Raw genomic sequence first — 19,025 nt, 5'->3', positions numbered from 1 at the left:
GTCAGAGGTTGCAGTGAACTGAGATCCAGCCACTCTGCACTCCAGCCCGGGCAACAAGAGCGAAACTCTGTCTAAAAAAAAAAAGGAACAAAATACTAAGACACTCTAACACAAATGAACCCTAAAAACATGCTTAGTGAAAGAAAACACAAAATTCCACATTGTATGATTCTATTGATATAAAATGTCCAGAATAGGAAATCCTTAAGAGACAGAAAGTAGATTCGTGGTTACCAGGGGCTAGGAGGAAGGGGGAAAGGGAAGGACTGCTAATGGGTATGAGGTTTATTTTGGGGGTGATGAAAATGTTCAGAAGTTAGGATTGATGGCTGCACAATCTTGTGAATATACTAGTCACTGAATTGTACTTTTTTTTTTTTTGGAGACACAGTTTCACTCTGTCGCCCAGGCTGGAGTGCAGTGGCTCGATCTCGTCTCACTGCACTCTCTGTCTCCTGGGTTCAAGCGATTCTTGTGCCTCAACCTCCTGAGTAGCTGGGATTACAGGTATGTGCCACCATGCCTGGATAATTTTGTTGTTGTTGTTGTTATTGTTGTTGTTTGAAATGGAGTCTCGCTCTGTTGCCAGGCTGCAGTCCAGTGGGGCAATCTTGCCTCGTAGCAACCTCCACCTCCCGAGTTCAAGTGATTTCCCTGTCTCAGCCTCTTGAGTAGCTGGGACTACAGGCACGTGCCACCATGCCCAGCTAATTTTTTATATTTTAGTAGAGACAGGGTTTCACCATGTTGGCCAGGCTGGTCTCGAACTCCTGACCTTGTGATCCACCCACCTCAGCCTCCCAAAGTGCTGGGATTACAGGTGTGAGCCACCGCGCCCGGCTAATTTTTGTATTATTACTAGAGATGGGGTTTCACTATGTTGACCAGGCTGTTCTAAAACTTCTGATGTCAAGTTATCCACCCGCCTCGGCCTCCCAAAGTGCTGGGATTATAGGCATGAGTCACCACACCCGGCCTGAATTGTACATTTTTAAATAACAAATTTTCCAGACTGGGCAACATGGTAAGACTCCATCTCTACTAAAATTACAAAAACATAGCCAGGCATGGTGGTGCGCACCTGTGGTCCCAGCTACATATGAGGCTAGGATCGCTTGAGCCTTGAAGGCAGAGGTTGCAGTGAGCTGAGACCGCAACACTGCATTCCAGTCTGGGTGACAAAATGAGACCCCGTCTCAAACAAACAAACAAACAAACAAACAAAAAGTTAATGGTAAATTTTAAGATATGTAAATAATATCTATAATTAAAAAATTTTTTTTTTGAAACAGGGTCTTACTCTTGTTGCCCAGGCTGGAGCACAATGGCACGTGATCTCAGCTCACTGCAACCTCCACCTCCTGGGTTCAAGTGATTCTCCTGCCTTAGCCTCCCGAGTAGCTGAGATTACAAGCATGTGCCATCACGCCCAGCTAATTTTTGTATTTTTAGTAGAGGCAGGGTTTCTCCATGTTGGTCAGGCTGGTCTCGAATACCTGACCTCAGGTGATCCGCCCGCCTCTGCCTCCCAAAGTGCTGGGATTACAGGCGTGAGCCACCATGCCCAGACTTTAAAATGTTAATTACATGAAAAGTTTTTTTAAAATATTGGCTATTATAGTAGATGATCTTTCAACTCTGACCCAAGATTCTGTGTCTTCTACCAGAAACTTGGAAACTGCCGCAGGCCAATTTATTAGTTTGTAATCAGGGTAAAATCTCAGACGTTTCAGTTTTTTTGTTTTTGTTTTTGTTTTTTTGAGATGGAGTCTCACTGTGTTGCCCAGGCTGGAGTGCAGTGGCACAATCTTGACTCACTGCAAGCTTCACCTGCCGGGTTCACGCCATTCTCTTGCCTCAGCCTTCCGAGTAGCTGGGACTACAGGCGCCCGCCACCATGCCCGGCTAATTTTTTGTGTTTTTAGTAGAGGCAGGGTTTCAGCGTGTTAGCCAGGATGGTCTTGATCTCCTGACCTTGTGATCCGCCCGCCTCGGCCTTCCAAAGTGCTGGGATTACAGGTGTGAACCACCACACTCGGCTCGTTTCACAGTTCTTGACACGGCATTAATGTTATCATTAGAAATTTCTTTCTCTCTTTTCTTTTTTTGTTTTAAGAGACGTGGTCTCACTATGTTGCCTAGGCTGGTCTTGAACTCCTTGGGCTCAAGTGATCCTTCTGCCTCAGCCTCCCAAAGTACTGGGATTATAGCTGTAAACTACCATGCCTGGTCTAGAAATTTCTTTTTAAAACCCTACTCCTTCTCTAAAGCACAACTCAAATCTCTCTTATGAGGCTGGTCCAAGTTTGAGTCGAAAGAAGGCACTACGGGGAGGGCTGCTGCTTTCTGTGAAGGGGATGAGGATGAAACGTTCCCTTACCATGGTGTGGGACAGTATGGCCAAGCAAGCCCCAGGTGCTGGGCTCTGGAATGGGGTCTACTGGGTAGGGGGGAAGAGAGAGGTGGCAGGACTACTCAGCATCTTACCTCCCCCGACCACTGCAGGACCCACATGTAGGGCTCCTCTGCCCACTGCACTGTCAAGTAACAGGTTGGAGTAGCCTGCCAAAACGGGGGAGAAGAACCAGCCCCAATAGGCTCATCTATCAGGTGCCAAGAATCCCCCAGCCTGCCCCTTTGATTGAACATGACTTCATTTATTGGATCACAATGACTTACTATGCTCCAATACCATTTTCTTCTCTCTGTCAGACAAAACATAATGGTCCATCTTTTATTTGGTGAGTTATTTCCATATCTTATCGGTTACATGATTTGGCACAAAGCAAAGAACATGGGACTTGGGAGCAACTGAACCTGGATTCCACTCCTGGCTGACCACTCACTAGGTCTGTGTACTTAGCTGAGGGACGTGACCTCTCAGAGCCTTGGCTGTCTCATCTCCAAGATGGGGGCATTACCACCAACCAGAGTTACAATAATAATTTAATAAAATCACATGAATAAAGCATTTAGCTTACTTCCTAGAGCATGCCTGACAGTTAAAATATAGTAAATAGTGTAAAGGAATAAAGTACAACTGGGCAGAGATGATTGAGTGGAACTGGTTAGCAAGGGAAAATGGAGACAAGAAAATTGTGAAAAATGTCTGGCATGCTGCAGGGGATCCACAAAGGTTAGTTTCTCTCATCCTTCTTCCAGGATTGAGCTCCTTGAGGGCAAGGACTAGGCTGTTTATCTTTAAGCATGACAAACTGGGGGCACAATATTTTGCATGTAGTAGATGACCAAAAAAAAAGTCAGGCGGTGCTTCAATTCAATAGATCACACTTTCATTCTCCTTTCATCTGTATTTCAAATATACTTACTACAAAATTTAAGCACTTATATTGTTTTATAATTATTTCAGGTTTATTGGTCTGGCCTCTCCAAATAGACAGCAAGGTGCCTGGGGTCAAAAATAGGATTGCTTACATTCTACTCTCTAAGTCCTAACACAGCACTGACCTAACCAGCTCATTTCAAAGTCAAATAGGTGTCATTTTTTTTGGCTGAAACCAACTACTCCCCATTACCAAAGGATCAGCAGCTGAGCCCTAACAAGGTCCCTTCCTAAAAAGAAGCTGCCTCAACCCAAAGTGACAAGAAGGCTGACCAACCCTCCAGGTATACAGGGATAAAGAGTGGGACTAACTGTCCGGGATGCCAGTTTAGCATTTCAGTGCTAAAACTGGGAAAGTCCGAGGCAAACTGTGATGCATTGGTTACCCTAGTCACCAACCAGTGACTGTCTGCACTATCATAGCTCTCAAACGTCTTTAAAAACTGGGGAAATTAAGTTACTGGCAGGTTACTAAGTCATATGGGAAGGCCAAGGAAGATAAACAGCCTATTGTGAAGAATACCTTAGAAATATCCAGTGGAAGATTGCCAACATACACCTCTGTCTCTCTTTTCTTGAATCCTAAGAAGAAAAACAGCATTAAATGGCAGGCATACATACGGTTACAGGATTCAGAAGAGTCAGAACACATAAGTCACTTTTTGTATTTCTTTCTTTCTTCTTTTTTTTTTTTCTTTCTTGAGACAGAGTCATGCTCTGTCACCCAGGCTGGAGTGCAGTGGTATGATCATGGCTCACTACAGCCTCGACCTCCCAGGTCTACACAATCCTCCCACCTCAGCCCCACAAGTGACTAGGACTACAGGCACATGCCACTATAACTGGCTTTTTTTTTTTTTTTTTGGTAGAGATAGGGTCTCTCTATGTTGCCCAGCCTGGTCTCAAATTCCTGTGCTCAAGCAATCCTCCTACCTCAGTCTCCCAAAGTCCTGGGATTACAGGCATGAGCCACTGCACCTGACTTCACTTTTTCTTCAATGTTAAAATATTCCCATGCACATACACCCCTACAAACATCCCCCAACCCCCGTGAACACTGAATGGCTATACTGTACCCAATCATTCAGCAATACTTATCAATATTAAGGAGTGGTCCATGATAAGTGCTGGCCGTGCATATCCCTGCCTTCCCCCCAGCAGGGGATCACTCTGCAGGGACCTAGAGCCATAGGCACACCAGGAATTCAGCGCTTGCAATCAGAGAAGTAATTATGAAGTGTTTCAGGACCCATGGGGTTGTGCTTCCCGAGTTAACTCTAAGCTGACAGTGGGGAGCATGCAGGGACCCAGGGGAATGCAGGAGGCAGGCTGAAGGGAATCCAGGCAGAGGGAACAGCCTATGCCAGGACATGGAGATACGAAAAAGCTCAGCACATTTGGGAAATTGCTCACAGCCAGGACTAGGTGCCAGGTGGATTGCACACTGCATGCAATGAGTGGTGAGAGAGGAGGCTAGAAAGGCAGGTGAGGCCAAACTATGAAATAACAGAAGGTTGTACCACAGCAGTCACAGTTTATTCCACTGGCTGGGTGATATGGGTGAGGGCTGTAACCGGTTAGGGGGTGTCAATAGACCTCGGTTTCAGAAAGATCACTTTGGAGATGGTAGAGGGAAAATTGGAAGAAGGCACAAGTGAAACAGAAGCACGGGATTAGGTGCAGCAGGTGCACCAGGGAGTAAGGGTCTGCATCGCAGCAGTGGCAGGCGTCACATCCACTATGAGACAGGAAACATGGTGGCTCACTGGAGGAAAAGCAGAATTTAGGCAGATCCCAAGTTTCACACTGAACAGAAACTGGGCAGACTGGGAACCATTAACTGGGATCCAAGTTGTAGGATGAGAGTTCCAGCACCAGCAAATCCCCCAGCCTAACTTACCTGGAGATTTCTGCTCTTCCAACACTCCATTCTTCCCAAACAGTTTAGCAGACAGTTGGGGGTCACTACTATTCCAGGACCTGTCAAACACAGGTGTCAGCATCGAGCCTCCCAAGCTCAGACTCCGACAAAAGGAAACATGTGCTAGGCATAACCAGAGGGGCCTTGCATAAACCTCCATTCCCCTTCCTGACCAAGGACTTCCCTTCCTCCTCCCAGAATCAGGTTCCAAGCCAGGAAGACCTTCACTAGACCTTTTAATTCACTAACAGTTAAAGTATACTTAGGGTTAGGATTGACTGGCAAGAGATGCCAGTCTTAAGACCGGGGCATGGTGAGACAGGAATGGGAGAAAGAGAAGGCTGGGGGATGGAGCAAGGCTTGTTCATTAGCAAAAGGAAGTGACTTACATGCTGCAGTTGCTTTCCAACAGGATCTCCTGCAAAGCCAACCAGCCACAGTTAGAGGAATGCCAGGATAGTTCACCATCATGTAACCACTGAATAGGTACTGTGGTAAGCAGAATAATGCCCCCCTCCCCCGACCAAAAGTGGTCTACATCCTAATCCTTAGAATCTGTGAATATAGTAGATTCATGGCAAGGTTGCAGAAAGAGTTAAGGTTGCCCATTAACTGACAAAACAGGCCTAGCACGGTAGCTCACGCTTGTAATCCCAACACTTTGGGAGGCCAAGGAGGGTGGATCACCTGAGGTCAGGAGTTCGAGACCAGCCTGGCCAACATGGCGAAAACCTGTCTCTACCAAAAATACAAAAATTAGCTGGGTGTGGTGACAGGCACCTGTAATCCCAGCTACTCAGGAGGCTGAGGCAGGAGAATTGCTTGAACTCGGGAGGCAGAGGTTTCAGTGAGCCAAGATTGGGCCACTGCACTCCAGCCTGGGCGACAGAGTGAGACAACATCTCAAAAAAAAAAAGAGAGAGAGAGAGGTGACAACTGAAACAAAGTTAAAGTGATGTGATATGAGAAGGACTGGACTACTGTTGTTGGCTTTGAAGATGGAGGAAGGGGCTGCAGGCCAAGGAATGCTGGCAGCCTCTAGAAGCTGGAAAAGGCAGGGAAATGGATTCTCCAACTAAAGCCTCCAGAAGGAACACAGCCCTGTCGAAACCTTGATTTTAGCCCACTGAGACGTGTGACAGACTTGTGACTTACAGAACTGTGGGATAATATTTGTGTTGTTTAAGCCACTAAGGTTGTAGTATTTTGTTATGAAAGCAAATAGAAAACTAATACAGATAGCATGAGCAACTTTAAAACCACACACAGCTCCGCACAGTGGCTGGCCTGTGGAAATAACAGAACTTTTGGAGTTAGATGCACCTGTGAGTCCAGTCCAGAGACCTTGGGCAAATTTCAACTGTCAAATCAGAATCAAAACACCCATGTCATAGATCATGGCAGTGAACTGAGACACTGCACTTAAAGCACTTGCCAGGTGTCAAGAACTCAATGGTAGTTATTGTGTTTATTTTTATGGTTTTCACGGGCACTTTCCTACAATTCCGTGAGTATTATCTTCCCATTTTACAAATGAGAAAACCAAAGCTCAAGGATATCAGGTGATTTTATAAAATTATAAAAGATACTGAGGTAACTCAGTCCTGTGATTCCAAAGCCTTGGTTCTCTTTCTACAGATAACAAGGCTGTTAAAGTCATTTTAAAGGGATTTTTTTTTCCTGTACTTTACAGAAAACATAAATTAAAACATTAAATTTTAAAATAAAACAGTAACTCTTTTCTCTAAATTATTCCCAGCTGTAGGAGAGAACAACCATTTTAGCTGCAACCAATTCTAAATAGAACTAAAAGTAGTTCGGGCCGGGCGCGGTGGCTCAAGCCTGTAATCCCAGCACTTTGGGAGGCCGAGACAGGTGGATCACGAGGTCAGGAGATCGAGACCATCCTGGCTAACACGGTGAAACCCCGTCTCTACTAAAAATACAAGAAAATTAGCCGGGCGAGGTGGCGGTCGCCTGTAGTCCCAGCTACTCGGGAGGCTGAGGCAGGAGAATGGCGTGAACCCGGGGGAGCGGAGCTTGCAGTGAGCCGAGATCGCGCCACTGCACTCCAGCCTGGGGCACAGAGCAAGACTCCGTGTCAAAAAAAAAAAAAAAAAAAAAAAAAAAAAAAAAGAACTAAAAGTAGTTCGGATAATTAAAAGACTTAGGTATGGATGGATAAAAATGGAGAGAGGTTTGTAGGCAAAATCAGAGATAAAGGATGTTAGTCCCAGTTCCTGGTAATCCCTGGAAAAGCCTATGGGCTTCTAGAACAGAACAGGCACTGAGACCTCCCAAGCCAAGGCCCAGCATAAATCTGTCCAAGATGCCTTTAAGGGCCTGCCGGGTACTATGCTAAGCAGCTAATACACATTCTCATTTAATCCTCACTCAAACTCTAAGAGGGAGACATTGTTAACCCACGTTACAGATGAAGTCCCGGAGGTGCAGAGGTGATGACCTAGTATCTGGCTAAGATCACTTAGTACCCATGCTCACAAATGGGAGAAGCCTGTTTTTGTTGTGAATCCAAACCATATGACCGTATGATTCCAAAGTGCTGAGTTTCTTTCCAATCTATTGTTTGGTCTGGAGAAGTATCCTATTTGCGTTTTTTTTGTTGTTGCTTTTTGTTTTTTTGTTTTTGTGTCGCCCAGGCTGGAGTGCAATGGTGCGATCTTGGCTCACTGCAACCTCTGCCTCCCACGTTCAAGCGAATCTCCCACTTCAGCCTCCCAGATTGGTGGGACTACAGGCACGCACTACCACGTCGGCTAATTTTTGTGTTTTTAGTAGAGACGAGGTTTCACCATGTTGGCCAGGCTTTATTTGTGTTTTTAAAAAGACCTAAAGAATATATAAGGTGCTCTTACGACTCACCAACAAAGACAACAAATAAACCGATTAAAAAGTGAGCAAAGGATCTGCTAGATATTTCTCCAAAAATATACAAATGGCCAATAAGCACATGAAAAGATGCTCTGCATCTTTGGCCATTAGGAAAGTGCAAATCAAAACCACAATGATAACACTTCATATCAATCAGGGTGGCTAAAAGCAAGAGATACAGATAACATCCTGTATTTCTAACAAGTGTTAAGGACATGAAGAAACATGTCCTTAACTTAATGCTGGTAGGAATGTAAAATGGTGCAGCCACTTTGGAAAAGTTTAGTAGGCTCTCAAAAAGTTAGACAGGGAATTACCATATGACCCAGCAAGTCCACTCCTGGGTAACTATTCAAGAGAAATTCAAATATGTGTCCACACAAAGACTTTTTCCACAAATATTCATAGTAGTGTTGCTTATAATAGCCAAAAAGTGAAAACAATCCAAATATCCATCAACTGATGAATGAATGAAGTGCGGTATAGCAATACAATAGAATATTACTTGGCGATGTAAAAGCAATGAAGTAGTAATACATGCTATACAACCTGGATGAATCTCAAAAATGATGCTAAGGGAAAGAAGGCCACATATTCCATGATTCCACCTCTCTGAATAGACAAATCAGTAAAGACAGAAAGTAGATTAGTGGCTGTCCAGGATTGGGGAGGCAGAGAGGGAAATGAGGAGTGACTGCTAACTGACAGGAGATCTCTTTTGGGGGGGATGGAGATGTTCTAAAATTAGATTGTTGTGATGGTTGTACTATAAACACACCAAATATACTGAAAACACTTGAGGTGCACACTTAGAACAGGTGAATTTTATGGTATGTGAATTATATCTCAATAAAGCTTTAAAAAATGTCAATACGCATTTTCAAGAACGGTCAGTATGAGCACGCATTTCTTCAGCTTTCCAACCTCACAAACCACCACCCACACAAATGAGGCCGTCCACAGCCGGGATCATTCTGTTTCCATGACTTGTATATAAGGACTCAGTGTTGCTCAGCTCCTGCAGCACATTTAGTTTGCTAAACTAAAAGATTTCTGTTCAGCAAACTAAGTTTAAATTTCGTTTTCTAAACCATAAAGTTTTTTTTTGGCTTTTTGAGACAGAGTCTCGCTCTGTCGCCCAGGCTGGAGTGCAATGACACGATCTTAGCTCACTGCAACCTCTGCCTCCCGGGTTCAAGCGATTTTCCTGCCTCAGCCTCCTGAGTAGCTGAAACTATAGGCGCGTACCACCACGCCCAGCTAATTTTTGTATTTTTAGTAGAGACCGGGTTTCACCATATTGGCCAGGCTGGGCTCGAACTCTTGACCTCAGGTGATCTGCCGGCCTCGGCCTCCCAAGTGCTGGGATTACAGTCGTGAGCCACCGCGCCCGGCCTCAGAAAGTTTTTAAAGGGCTTCAAAGGGACGGAGGAATGGCACAGGCGTCTTTTCCCATAAAGAGGCCACAGTTCTGCACATGGCGCTCCCCGCCTGCACAAATAAGGACTAGGAGGGCCGCTCCCACCCGGCGCGAGCGAGCGACGTCCCCGCGGGAACAGCGACCCCTTTCCCCCGTCCATCGGGACGAGGGCGTTTTCCATAGCTGCCTGCCGACGCCCCTCCCTCCCAACCCTCGCCCGGCAGCCCGGGACCTGGGAACAAGTCATACCTCGTCTCGCGGGCCACGCGCGTCCACCTGCGGTCGCGACGCCCAGGCTTCGCGCCTTCTCCCTCCGCGCTCCGCCCCCTCAGAGCCCGGGGGCACGGGGCGGGGCTTGCCGGCAGCCAATCCCCAGCGGCCACGGGGATAAGAGCCTCGCGGCGCCCAGGACCTTGTGCCGCGGGAGAGTAACGGAACTAGCGCAGGAGCTGGCGACCGTTGTCCCTGCGCCCGACCCTCAGCCCGCAACCTCTGCCCTACCGCCAAAAATAACGTTTGCAGAAAGAGTGCAGCGGAGTAGGTGGGCGAGGGGCGCCTAGCGCAGTGCGGCCAAGGGGCTTCCTTCCTGGGGGTGAGCGGCGCACGTGACACACTCCTGGGCGCGTCTGAAGGCAGCGCCCGGCCGAGACCGGCTCCGTGCAGACGCGGGCTGTCGGCGGCAGCAGGGAGCTCTCCGCACAGTGGGGCGCGGCCGGTTCGCACGTGCGGCCGCCGCCCCTTTCTCCCGACCTCGTAGCCTCGGACCCGCCTCTCCCGTGCCGCTCACCCCGCCGCCCCTGGCTCTGGGCAGGAGGTGGCGGGGCTGGGAGGCGCCAGCCGCGGAGGGGAGGGGCGCGCGAAGTTGATGGGCCGTCCGCCGTCCGTCCACCGTCTGTCGCGGCGCCGAGGACACTCCCGCCGCCTCCGCTCGGTCCCCTCTGGTCCCTGGGAGCGTGGGCTGGGCCGCAGGGGGCTTCCGTGGGCCTGGCCTCTCCCACAGCGGGAGCAAAGAGCAGGGGGAAGACCCCGGCGCCCGCTGTCTCCGAGAGCTACGGCGTCCTCGGGACGGGCAGGCGTTGAAGACGAGCCCGGGCGGGGCCCCCGTGCGTCGTGCCTGTCGCCTGCCGTGTCCGGAGCAGAGGCTAGCGCCCGCCCGCTCGGCGCCCCGGGCCGTGAGGACCCCACCCTGCCGGGCGTGGGCGACGGCCGGACGGGTGCGCGCGGAGCAGCCGTCGCGGGGCCTCGCCGCGGCCTCCAGCGCCCGAGTCACGGGGAATGCAGTGGCCCCCGACCCCTGGCGCCTCTGCGTGTCTGGGCTGGGCCTCCTCGCTCGCCTCCTCCACGGCCGCGACGCTCCTAGGCCGAGCCGGCCCGGGCCCCCTCATGGCGGCCAAGTGGTTCAAGGAGTTCCCCCTGAACCTGAAGACCGTGTCGGAGCGGGCCAAGCCCGGGGGCGGCGGCGGCAAACTGCGCAAGAACTCGGAGGCGGGCGGCGCTGGGCCGGGTCCTGGCAAGGGCCGCAAGAACTCGGCGGCCGAGCTGGGGAGCGGCAGGGCCGGCGTCGGCCCCAAGGACAGCCGGCTGTCCCGCGACAGCCTGCAGGGTCTGATTCAGGCCGCCGCGGGCAAGGGCCGCAAAAACTCCCGGGCCACAGAGGAGGAGCCCCACCGGGGTGCGACCAAGAGCTCTGGCTGCAGCACCTACATCAACAGGCTCATCAAGGTGGACACTCAGGAGAAGAACGGGAAGAGCAACTATCCCAGTAGCAGTAGCTCCAGCTCCAGCTCCTCTTCCTCCGCGTCCTCTTCCCCTTCCTCCCTGGGGCCAGAGCTGGACAAGAGCAAGATTATTAAGCAGCAAGACACGGTAAGAATACAGCCTCCCTTGGACCACTTCTCAGTTGAAGGGGAGCCCGGGGCACCTGCTAAGCCCTAAGCTTCTTTAGACCTAAGAGGCGGTGAGGATAGGTTTCCTAAGGTCCTTTCTCTCTCCACAATTCGGGAACTTCTAAACGACCATTTAAAATTCTTAGACTGTTTTTTAATTCTTGAAAAATTCTTATTCTAGGGGTGGAGAGCTTTGCAGAAATGTACTAGCCATTGAATTTTGTTAGCAGTTTAGAAGAGTCGTTGAATGAGATATTCCTGTTTGGTTACATTTGACCCCTTTATAGGTGTAGTTTATTTTAATTTTGATATTCAGGGGAATTGCAAAGCTAGACTTGTGTATGACTTTTATGCTTCTTGAACATAAGGAATGGTAACCTCTCAACTGTGAAGTATGCATTTCAAAGCTTCAGGAAATGGGTTGACCAACCGCCTTCTCCACTGATTTGGAAGTTCCATCATTTTCTGCAGTTCCACCGAGTAAAGGGCTCCTCGGAGCTTCAGCAAGTCTCCAAGACTGCTGCCCTTTCATTCATTCCATGGGTATTTGTGGTGCAGCAACCATATGAGAAAAGGGGCACAGGGCATCAGAGACTTTGGGGAATACAGAATATGACAAGAAAATGCTCTCAAGGAGATTACAGATGAGAAGAGAGGGTGTGTCCTGCGACCGACACACTGGAGGTTTTCTGGGTGCTGTCCAGTGTGGAAAAGTTAAGAAAAGGAGTGTGAACATAGGACGGGACTCCATCCATTCTTGCTGAGTTGAGTTGGTCTGATTTGGTTGTTTTTATCTTCTCTCCGATGTGAAACGGGAAGAGAAAAGAGCTCAAACCGAGATTTCAGACTCCGGTCCAGGCGATCATTTCCTAACATGGGAGCTTTAATATTCTCTTGCCCTGGCTTCAAACCTGTTACCTCCCTGTATGAAGTCAAGAGCCCATAACACATGCTATGTATGTCTGCATTGAGCACTTCTACTTACTCCTCCATTTTTTCATGCTGTAAATACAGCATGCCCACCCTGAGCCAGGCACTGAGTGGAGAGCTGTGTAAAGATGGGACAGGGACCCAGCTCATACGTTATTCAGTGGTCCACCTGACTGTGTGACTAAATCATAATCACCTTGAAGCCAAGGGCTGAGTATCATCTTAGGTTCCTCACTGTATCTTGCAACTGCAGTACACATGGTGGGTAGTCAAGATAAATGTTGGTTAAGTGAATGGCAGTCGCAGTCACAGTCCCTTGCAGTGGTTGTCTGGTTATTTTTATGGTTGTCACTTCTGGATGTCTGAGGTTTCTGAGGCTATTTCCAGGCTGTTTCCTCCTCTTCGCTTCTCCTCATGTATCTGAATTCTCACCAACTCCAGTGTTATTTCTAAACTCTTTGGAGAATGTAACGGAGGTTGTGGAGCAAGGCCTGGAGCTTCCTCCCTGTGAAGGGTCCCCTAACCTCTAGTGTTGTCACCCATGTTGTCACACATCACCTCCTCAGGCACCTTCTATTTTTGGAAAGACAGATGCTTTCTGAAACAAAATAGGAGATCCCAGATAGGGATCAAAACCCTATCTGGTCTGTAGCCTGTGACAGTCAATTTGCCTGTGAATTATTGAACGAAGAACGCGTACAATACTGTTTAGTACTGATCTATTTCTCATTTATGAAGCCTGTCTCTTTGGAGCTGTGATCCACTCCTTGAGGACAGGAAGCATGTCTTAGGTTTATTTTGACTCCCTCACAGTGCCTAGCCAGTGCTGGTGGATGACTGACTGACTCATTAGGACTGTACTGCTCAGCGGATTGAAGTTTGAAAAACTCAATTCATAGGGTATATGGTAAAGCCACATACCCTTTTTGCTGTAAAGCCACAGGTACCCTTCACTCCCCACATCCACCCCTGCCACCCTCTAACCCAGAAAATGTTTTATTGCTTGGGGAAATAAAGGAAGGTATAAAGAGCCTTGGGGATAAGTGAAAGAGTTTAGATGAATTGTTGCAAATGAACTATACAACCAAAAAAATCAGGTGTTTGTCTAACTGGGACACATAATCAAGTGCAAAAGCTATCTGGAACTGGTTGTAGAGATTTTGACCTCTTTGGAGATGCAGGAGATGTCAGTAGCCATTTTGATACCATTGCCATTTTGGTTTATGGTGGCCCTTAGCAACTGTCCTCTCTTGTTCTTTTACAGGTCATCATTTTAGAAGACTATGCTGACCCTTATGACGCCAAACGGACGAAGGGTCAAAGGGATGCAGAGAGAGTTGGAGAGAACGACGGTTACATGGAACCATATGATGCACAACAAATGATAACAGGTTTGTAAGCAGGCTCTGCAGAATAGGGACTGAAATCTCACACTCAGTGAGAGTGTTGTAATACAGCAACCCGTGTCTATTGGGGAAGAGGGATAAAACAATTTAACCAGATCCTGCTGACTTGAAGAAACAGAAATTAGACCCCAAACTAATGTCAGACTAGGTAACTTCCTTTATGATTTAGTATCCTTCAGAGTTTTAGAATTTAAAGGAGTCTTTATAGTTTTTCTAGTTCTGTGCAAGGTGACATTTATGAGTGCAGATCTGCTCAGAATGTGATGTTCAGTTTTAACATGATTATATACATTTTGGGGCCACTTTCAGAAGCTTTAACATTCATAATGGGAGTCATACATCTTACCAAGGATCTAATACATACTTAAGGGAGTTTAATCTATTAAAAAATGCAAGCATGGCCAGGCACAGTAGCTCATACCTGTAATCCCAGCACTTTGGAAGAGAGGTGGGCAGATCACATGAGGCCAGGAGTTTGAGACCAGCCTGGCCAACATAGCGAAACCCCATCTCTACTAAAAATACAAAAATTAGCTGGACATGGTGGTGCGTACCTGTAATCCCAGCTATTTGAGGATCTGAGGCATGAGAATCACTTGAACCAGGGAGGAGGAGGTTGCAACAAGCCAAGATCACGCCACGGCACTCCAGCCTGGGCGACAAAGCGGGGGAAAAAAAAAAAGGCCAGGCACAGTGGCTCACGCCAATAATCCCAGCACTTTGGTAGGCTGAAGTGGGAGGATCACCTGAGGTCGGGAGTTCAAGACCAGCCTGACCAATGTGGAGAAACCCTGTCTCTACTGAAAAAAACAAAAAACACAAAATTAGCCAGGCATGGTGGTGCATGCCTGTAATCCCAGCTACTCGGGAGGCTGAGTCAGGAGAATCGCTTGAACCTGGGAGGCGGAGGTTGCAGTGAGCTGAGATCATGCCATTACACTCCAGCCTGGTCAAAAGGAATGAAATTCTGTCTTTAAAAAAAAAAATGCAAATATGATGCGATTCTGCATTTTGTGGTAGAAGACTTTCTCAAGTTCTACAATATTGGAGCCAAAAGTTTAATTACTAAGCAATAATTAACAATCACTGCTGGCCGGGTGTGGTGGCTCACACCTGTAATCCCAGCACTTTTGGAGGCCGAGGTGGGCGGATCACCTGAGGTCAGGAGTTCGAGATCAGCCTGACCAACATGGAGAAATCCCGTCTCTACTAAAAATACAAAAAATTAGCCAGCATCATGGTGCATGCCTGTAATTCCAGCTATTCGGGAGGCTGAGGCAGGAGAATCGCTTGAACTCGCGAGGCAGAGGTGGTAGTGAGCCGAGATCGTGCCGTTGCACTCCAGCCTGGCCAAGAAGAGCGAAATTCTGTCTCAAAAAAAAAAAAAAACAAACTGGTGTAAACCAAGCCATTCAAGGCAAACCACCTAAAACCAAAGACTAATCTTATAACTTTTCAAGTCAGAACAATTCCAATTTGTGAGCTAAGCAGTCACTCTGTCATTCTTAGTGTCAAACTTTTCCTTTTTAGTCATAATTAAGTTGATATAAATGATACTGAAATAGAAATAATATAGAGTTATTTGTGAACTTTATGTATTCACCTAGTTTTCCTTAAACATTCTTCTATCCATAATGAAAAATGTAGTTGCTGAGTGCTGCCTCAAGGGAGCCTTATTTGAATCTTGTGGGTTTCATGCCTGGGAAGAGTAACTGGTCCCACATGAAAGACTCTGTCCCTTCTGTTTAGAACCGATTGAAGAGCTGTCAAGCTCAGGTTCTGTAAGTCTAGTCTCAGAATGAGTTGAGCAGAGGGTAGCGGCAGCACGCTGGAAGGGCCAAGACAGGCTTCAGAATGAAAACGAGCTGGAACAGGAAAGCCTGGCTCCGCTTCCTGCTTCTCTGCTTACAGAGATAAGGCAGTCCGTGTGGGGAGGGTGTACCCTGGCCAGGCTGTGACCCTGAAGGTCACTGGACTGTGACCCCTAATGAAATCTGTGAATGAAAGGAAGTGAAAATGAACTGTCAGAGTTTTAAAAAACATCAGAGCCTTGAAAGGAATAGGGAAAAGGATTTACTTTTACATAAAATTGAGGAAAAGGATTTTCTTAGTTTTATGCTTAATTGTGATTCACCTTTCTTTGTCCTTGGGTTATTATTCTTTTTCTTTAACTAAAGTAGGTAGTTTATACCGTACATCCGTTTATTTGGAGAGCTGCACTGATAAGAGGGAACGTGCTGTGATTTTATAAAAATGAATATAATTTGGGGGGTTTTTTTGTTTGTTTTTTCATGTAATTCCCACAAGAGCTCTGTAAGCTAGGGGACTACAATGCTGTCCCCCTCGTGACAGGGTGAAAAAAAACAAGATCAAAGGGATTCAGGCTTGCCTGTGTTCAGGAGACGTTTTAAGAGACAGAGCAGGAATTAGCACCCGGATCTCCCACTCCACATTGAGTGGTCTGCCCCCGACACCACATGGCGTTCAGGACACACTTGAAATGCCATATGCAAAACCACCGTAAACTTCACCCATAAGTGAGGCATCTTTCCGCCCAACCAAGAATGTTGTCTTCAGAAGTCAAAATTGTCCAACATGGAATAAATGTAATAATAATCACTAGCATTTAATATTTGAGGATGTATTAAGTTCCATGCTCTGTTTTAAACAATTTCTGAAAAATTCATTTAGGAATACAAAATTAATATATTCAATTGGCAAATAAATTCAAATTTATTAAAAATCCAAATTACTTTCTAAACTAGTGATCTAAGTATACTTTGCTCTTAACTTTAAAAAAATTTTATTTGTGGATTTTAAAGTTTCTTCATTTCGAATATTCGAAATCAGTGTAGAGACTCTACCTCTTATTCTACTCATAGGTTAGAAGCTGGACAGAATAACAGGAAGTGAGTTTATCGGAAGCTAGAAATAAAAGATTTGCTGCTGGGCTTTTGTTTTTTGTTTTTTAAACCTTTTACTTTTTTATTCAGTTTGCTCCTTCTGTACCTGATTGTCAAGTCCGAGTTCAGAAATTTCCCATCTTTCTTGAGAAACGATAGAGATTTTTTTTACTTGTTTCAGCGTTTCTGGCGATGGAAAGGATTTTAATGAACACAGTTAAACTGTGGAGTGGTTAAATCTGTGTTGCCATTTCTGTATTGCCTTTTTTCTACCAGTGAAATGGGAATTACAGGCCTGATTTTAACAGTATCTTAGGTGTGTGGAATACTGCCCATATGTTGTTTTAGAATACCCAACAAATATTTCTTGGGAGTTTATTTGTTATGTACTAGGCCCTGTCCTGAGCTCTGGGCATACAGGAAACAAGACCCACATGATTTCTGCCCTTGGACCTCACAACCTAAGGGGGAAACAGACCTAACACCAGCAAAGAAAATAAGTCATTGAAAAGCATGATTAAGTGCCATGAAGTTGAGAATAGGAGCCAGCATCTACCTCAGGGGCAGAGGAAACCCAGAGAAGCCCATGACTTTCCTGTGGCCAAATCGCTATGGGACCCAGGCTCCCTGGGTCTCCCCAAAACTTTGCTCTTTTAAAAGTTAAGAATTTATGAATTTATGAGTAAATTATCACTGAGATTTATCCAAAGGATTGTTCATAAAAAGATATGACTGAATACAAGGCAATATTCATATAAACCTCTGTTTTTCTGCTAAATTCACAGGAACATTTTAACTAGTCTAGCTAAAATATTTAGCTAAATATTTAGCAGAAATATTCTACATAGTCTAGCATTAGGAGTTTTAGCCAGCACTTTGAAACGTTAGCATTGGACGGGTCTTTAAAAGTTCCCATTGGCTAGTTAGCATGAGGATTCTTTCTGCAGTTGATGTCATACAGCTGTAAATTGAGAGCTTACTAGGTACCAGCCTGGCCAAATTACCTCACTAAATCTTGCAGCAACCCTGTAAAGTGTTTTGTTTGTTTGTTGAGATGGAGTCTTGCTGTGTTGCCCAGGCTGGAATGCAATCTCAGCTCACTGCAACCTCTGCCTCCCGGGTTCAAGTGATTCTCCTGCCTCAGCCTCCCAAGTAGCTGGGATTACAGGCATGTGCCACCACACCTGGCTAATTATTGTATTTTTAGTAGAGACAGGGTTTCACCATGTTGGTCAGACTGGTCTCAAACTCCTGACCTCAAGTGATCCTCATGCCTCGGCCTCCCAAAGTACTGGGATTGCCAGCCACAAAGTGAGCCACCATGCAAGTGGGTTTCTTTATACGGTTGAGGAAACCTGGGTTCAGAAAGATTAAATAATTTGTCCAAATTACACAACTGAAAATACCATGTCATTCAGCAAGCTGTGGTTTTAGCTTTTGAGCTCCAGTTGAAGATTATTTTTAAATTTTTATTTTTACTTCCAAATGATTTTGTTGGTTTGTTTAAATAGCCAAATCTAAAAGAGAACCTCACTGTTCGAGTCTCCATTAAAAAAAAAAAAAAAAGCTATTATGTCCATCTGGCCAGGCCCAGTGGCTCGTGCCTGTAATCCTAGCACTCTGGGAGGCCAAGGTGGGAGGATCAGTTGAGACCAGGAGTTCAAGACCAACCTAGCCAACATCGTGAGACCCCATCTCTAAAATAAAAAATTTAAAAAAAAAAATTATGTCCATCTTTGCCTGAGATTTAAACAGAAAAAACCTTATGGAAAAAAGTGCAAATGAAGACTGGTTTTGATTTGTCTTTATTCTCCTTGCTAAATTTCAGGGTTTCTGAATTATACTTGCTTTTGTTCAGATGTTTAGATTTATTCAGTAAGAAAATATTAAAGTGATTTTAAAAGCTTGAGCACTGATCAAAGATGTGAGTGAAAAATTGCCCAACACCCCTGTTTCTGATGCCAGAAGGAAAATAGAGTCTTAAGAGGCTCTAAGTTTAATGTTTTGGAAACATGAAATGGATTAAAATGGATTAGGGAAAAAGGCACATTATTTGGAAATTGGAATTAACGTTTTATATGAAATCATTTGAGCATAAGGCATGGACTCTGGAGTTGGTAATAATTGGCCTCACCATAGCTACTGCATGACTGTGGCTTCCGTGTATTCACCTGTGAAAATGGGGTAACACATCTGTCACTGCCTTAGTGAGGCATCAGTGAGATTCTGGGCATAATACACCTAGCAGGTGTATTACCTAGTCGATACAGCCATGAGTTAAACACTCCAGAGACAATTCTATTTTCATAGAGCATTCTGGACTA

At 46.2% G+C, this 19,025-nt stretch overlaps 2 protein-coding genes across 7 annotated transcripts in view; one reads left to right on the top strand and one right to left on the bottom strand.

Annotated features, from left to right (window-relative positions):
* The window catches only part of TDRD10 (tudor domain containing 10), a 53,178-nt gene extending 42,518 nt beyond the window's left edge, over positions 1-10,660 (bottom strand). Inside the window, exons 1-4 of one of the 5 annotated variants that reach the window (XM_050754779.1) lie at positions 9,826-10,660; positions 5,654-5,682; positions 5,244-5,323; positions 3,867-3,925 (exon numbers count right to left, since the gene is read on the bottom strand). In XM_050754779.1, the coding sequence (XP_050610736.1) occupies positions 3,867-3,925; positions 5,244-5,323; positions 5,654-5,655 (141 nt within the window). In that variant the 5' untranslated portion in view covers positions 5,656-5,682; positions 9,826-10,660. Of the gene's footprint in view, positions 1-3,866; positions 3,926-5,243; positions 9,153-9,825 lie in introns of those variants that run through there. The other 4 variants (XM_050754769.1, XM_050754747.1, XM_050754739.1 and 1 more) reach the window with 4 other exon arrangements.
* The window catches only part of SHE (Src homology 2 domain containing E), a 32,679-nt gene continuing 24,306 nt past the window's right edge, over positions 10,653-19,025 (top strand). For both annotated transcript variants that reach the window (XM_050754485.1, XM_050754475.1), the window contains exons 1-2: positions 10,653-11,442; positions 13,657-13,783. In XM_050754485.1, the coding sequence (XP_050610442.1) occupies positions 10,852-11,442; positions 13,657-13,783 (718 nt within the window). In that variant the 5' untranslated portion in view covers positions 10,653-10,851. The remainder of the gene's footprint in view (positions 11,443-13,656; positions 13,784-19,025) is intronic.

This window comes from Macaca thibetana, chromosome 1 (assembly GCF_024542745.1).
Source record: "Macaca thibetana thibetana isolate TM-01 chromosome 1, ASM2454274v1, whole genome shotgun sequence".
NCBI classification, from domain to species: domain Eukaryota; kingdom Metazoa; phylum Chordata; class Mammalia; order Primates; family Cercopithecidae; genus Macaca; species Macaca thibetana.
Note: the sequence above shows the minus strand (reverse complement) of the source record. Positions and strands in the feature narration are given on the sequence as shown.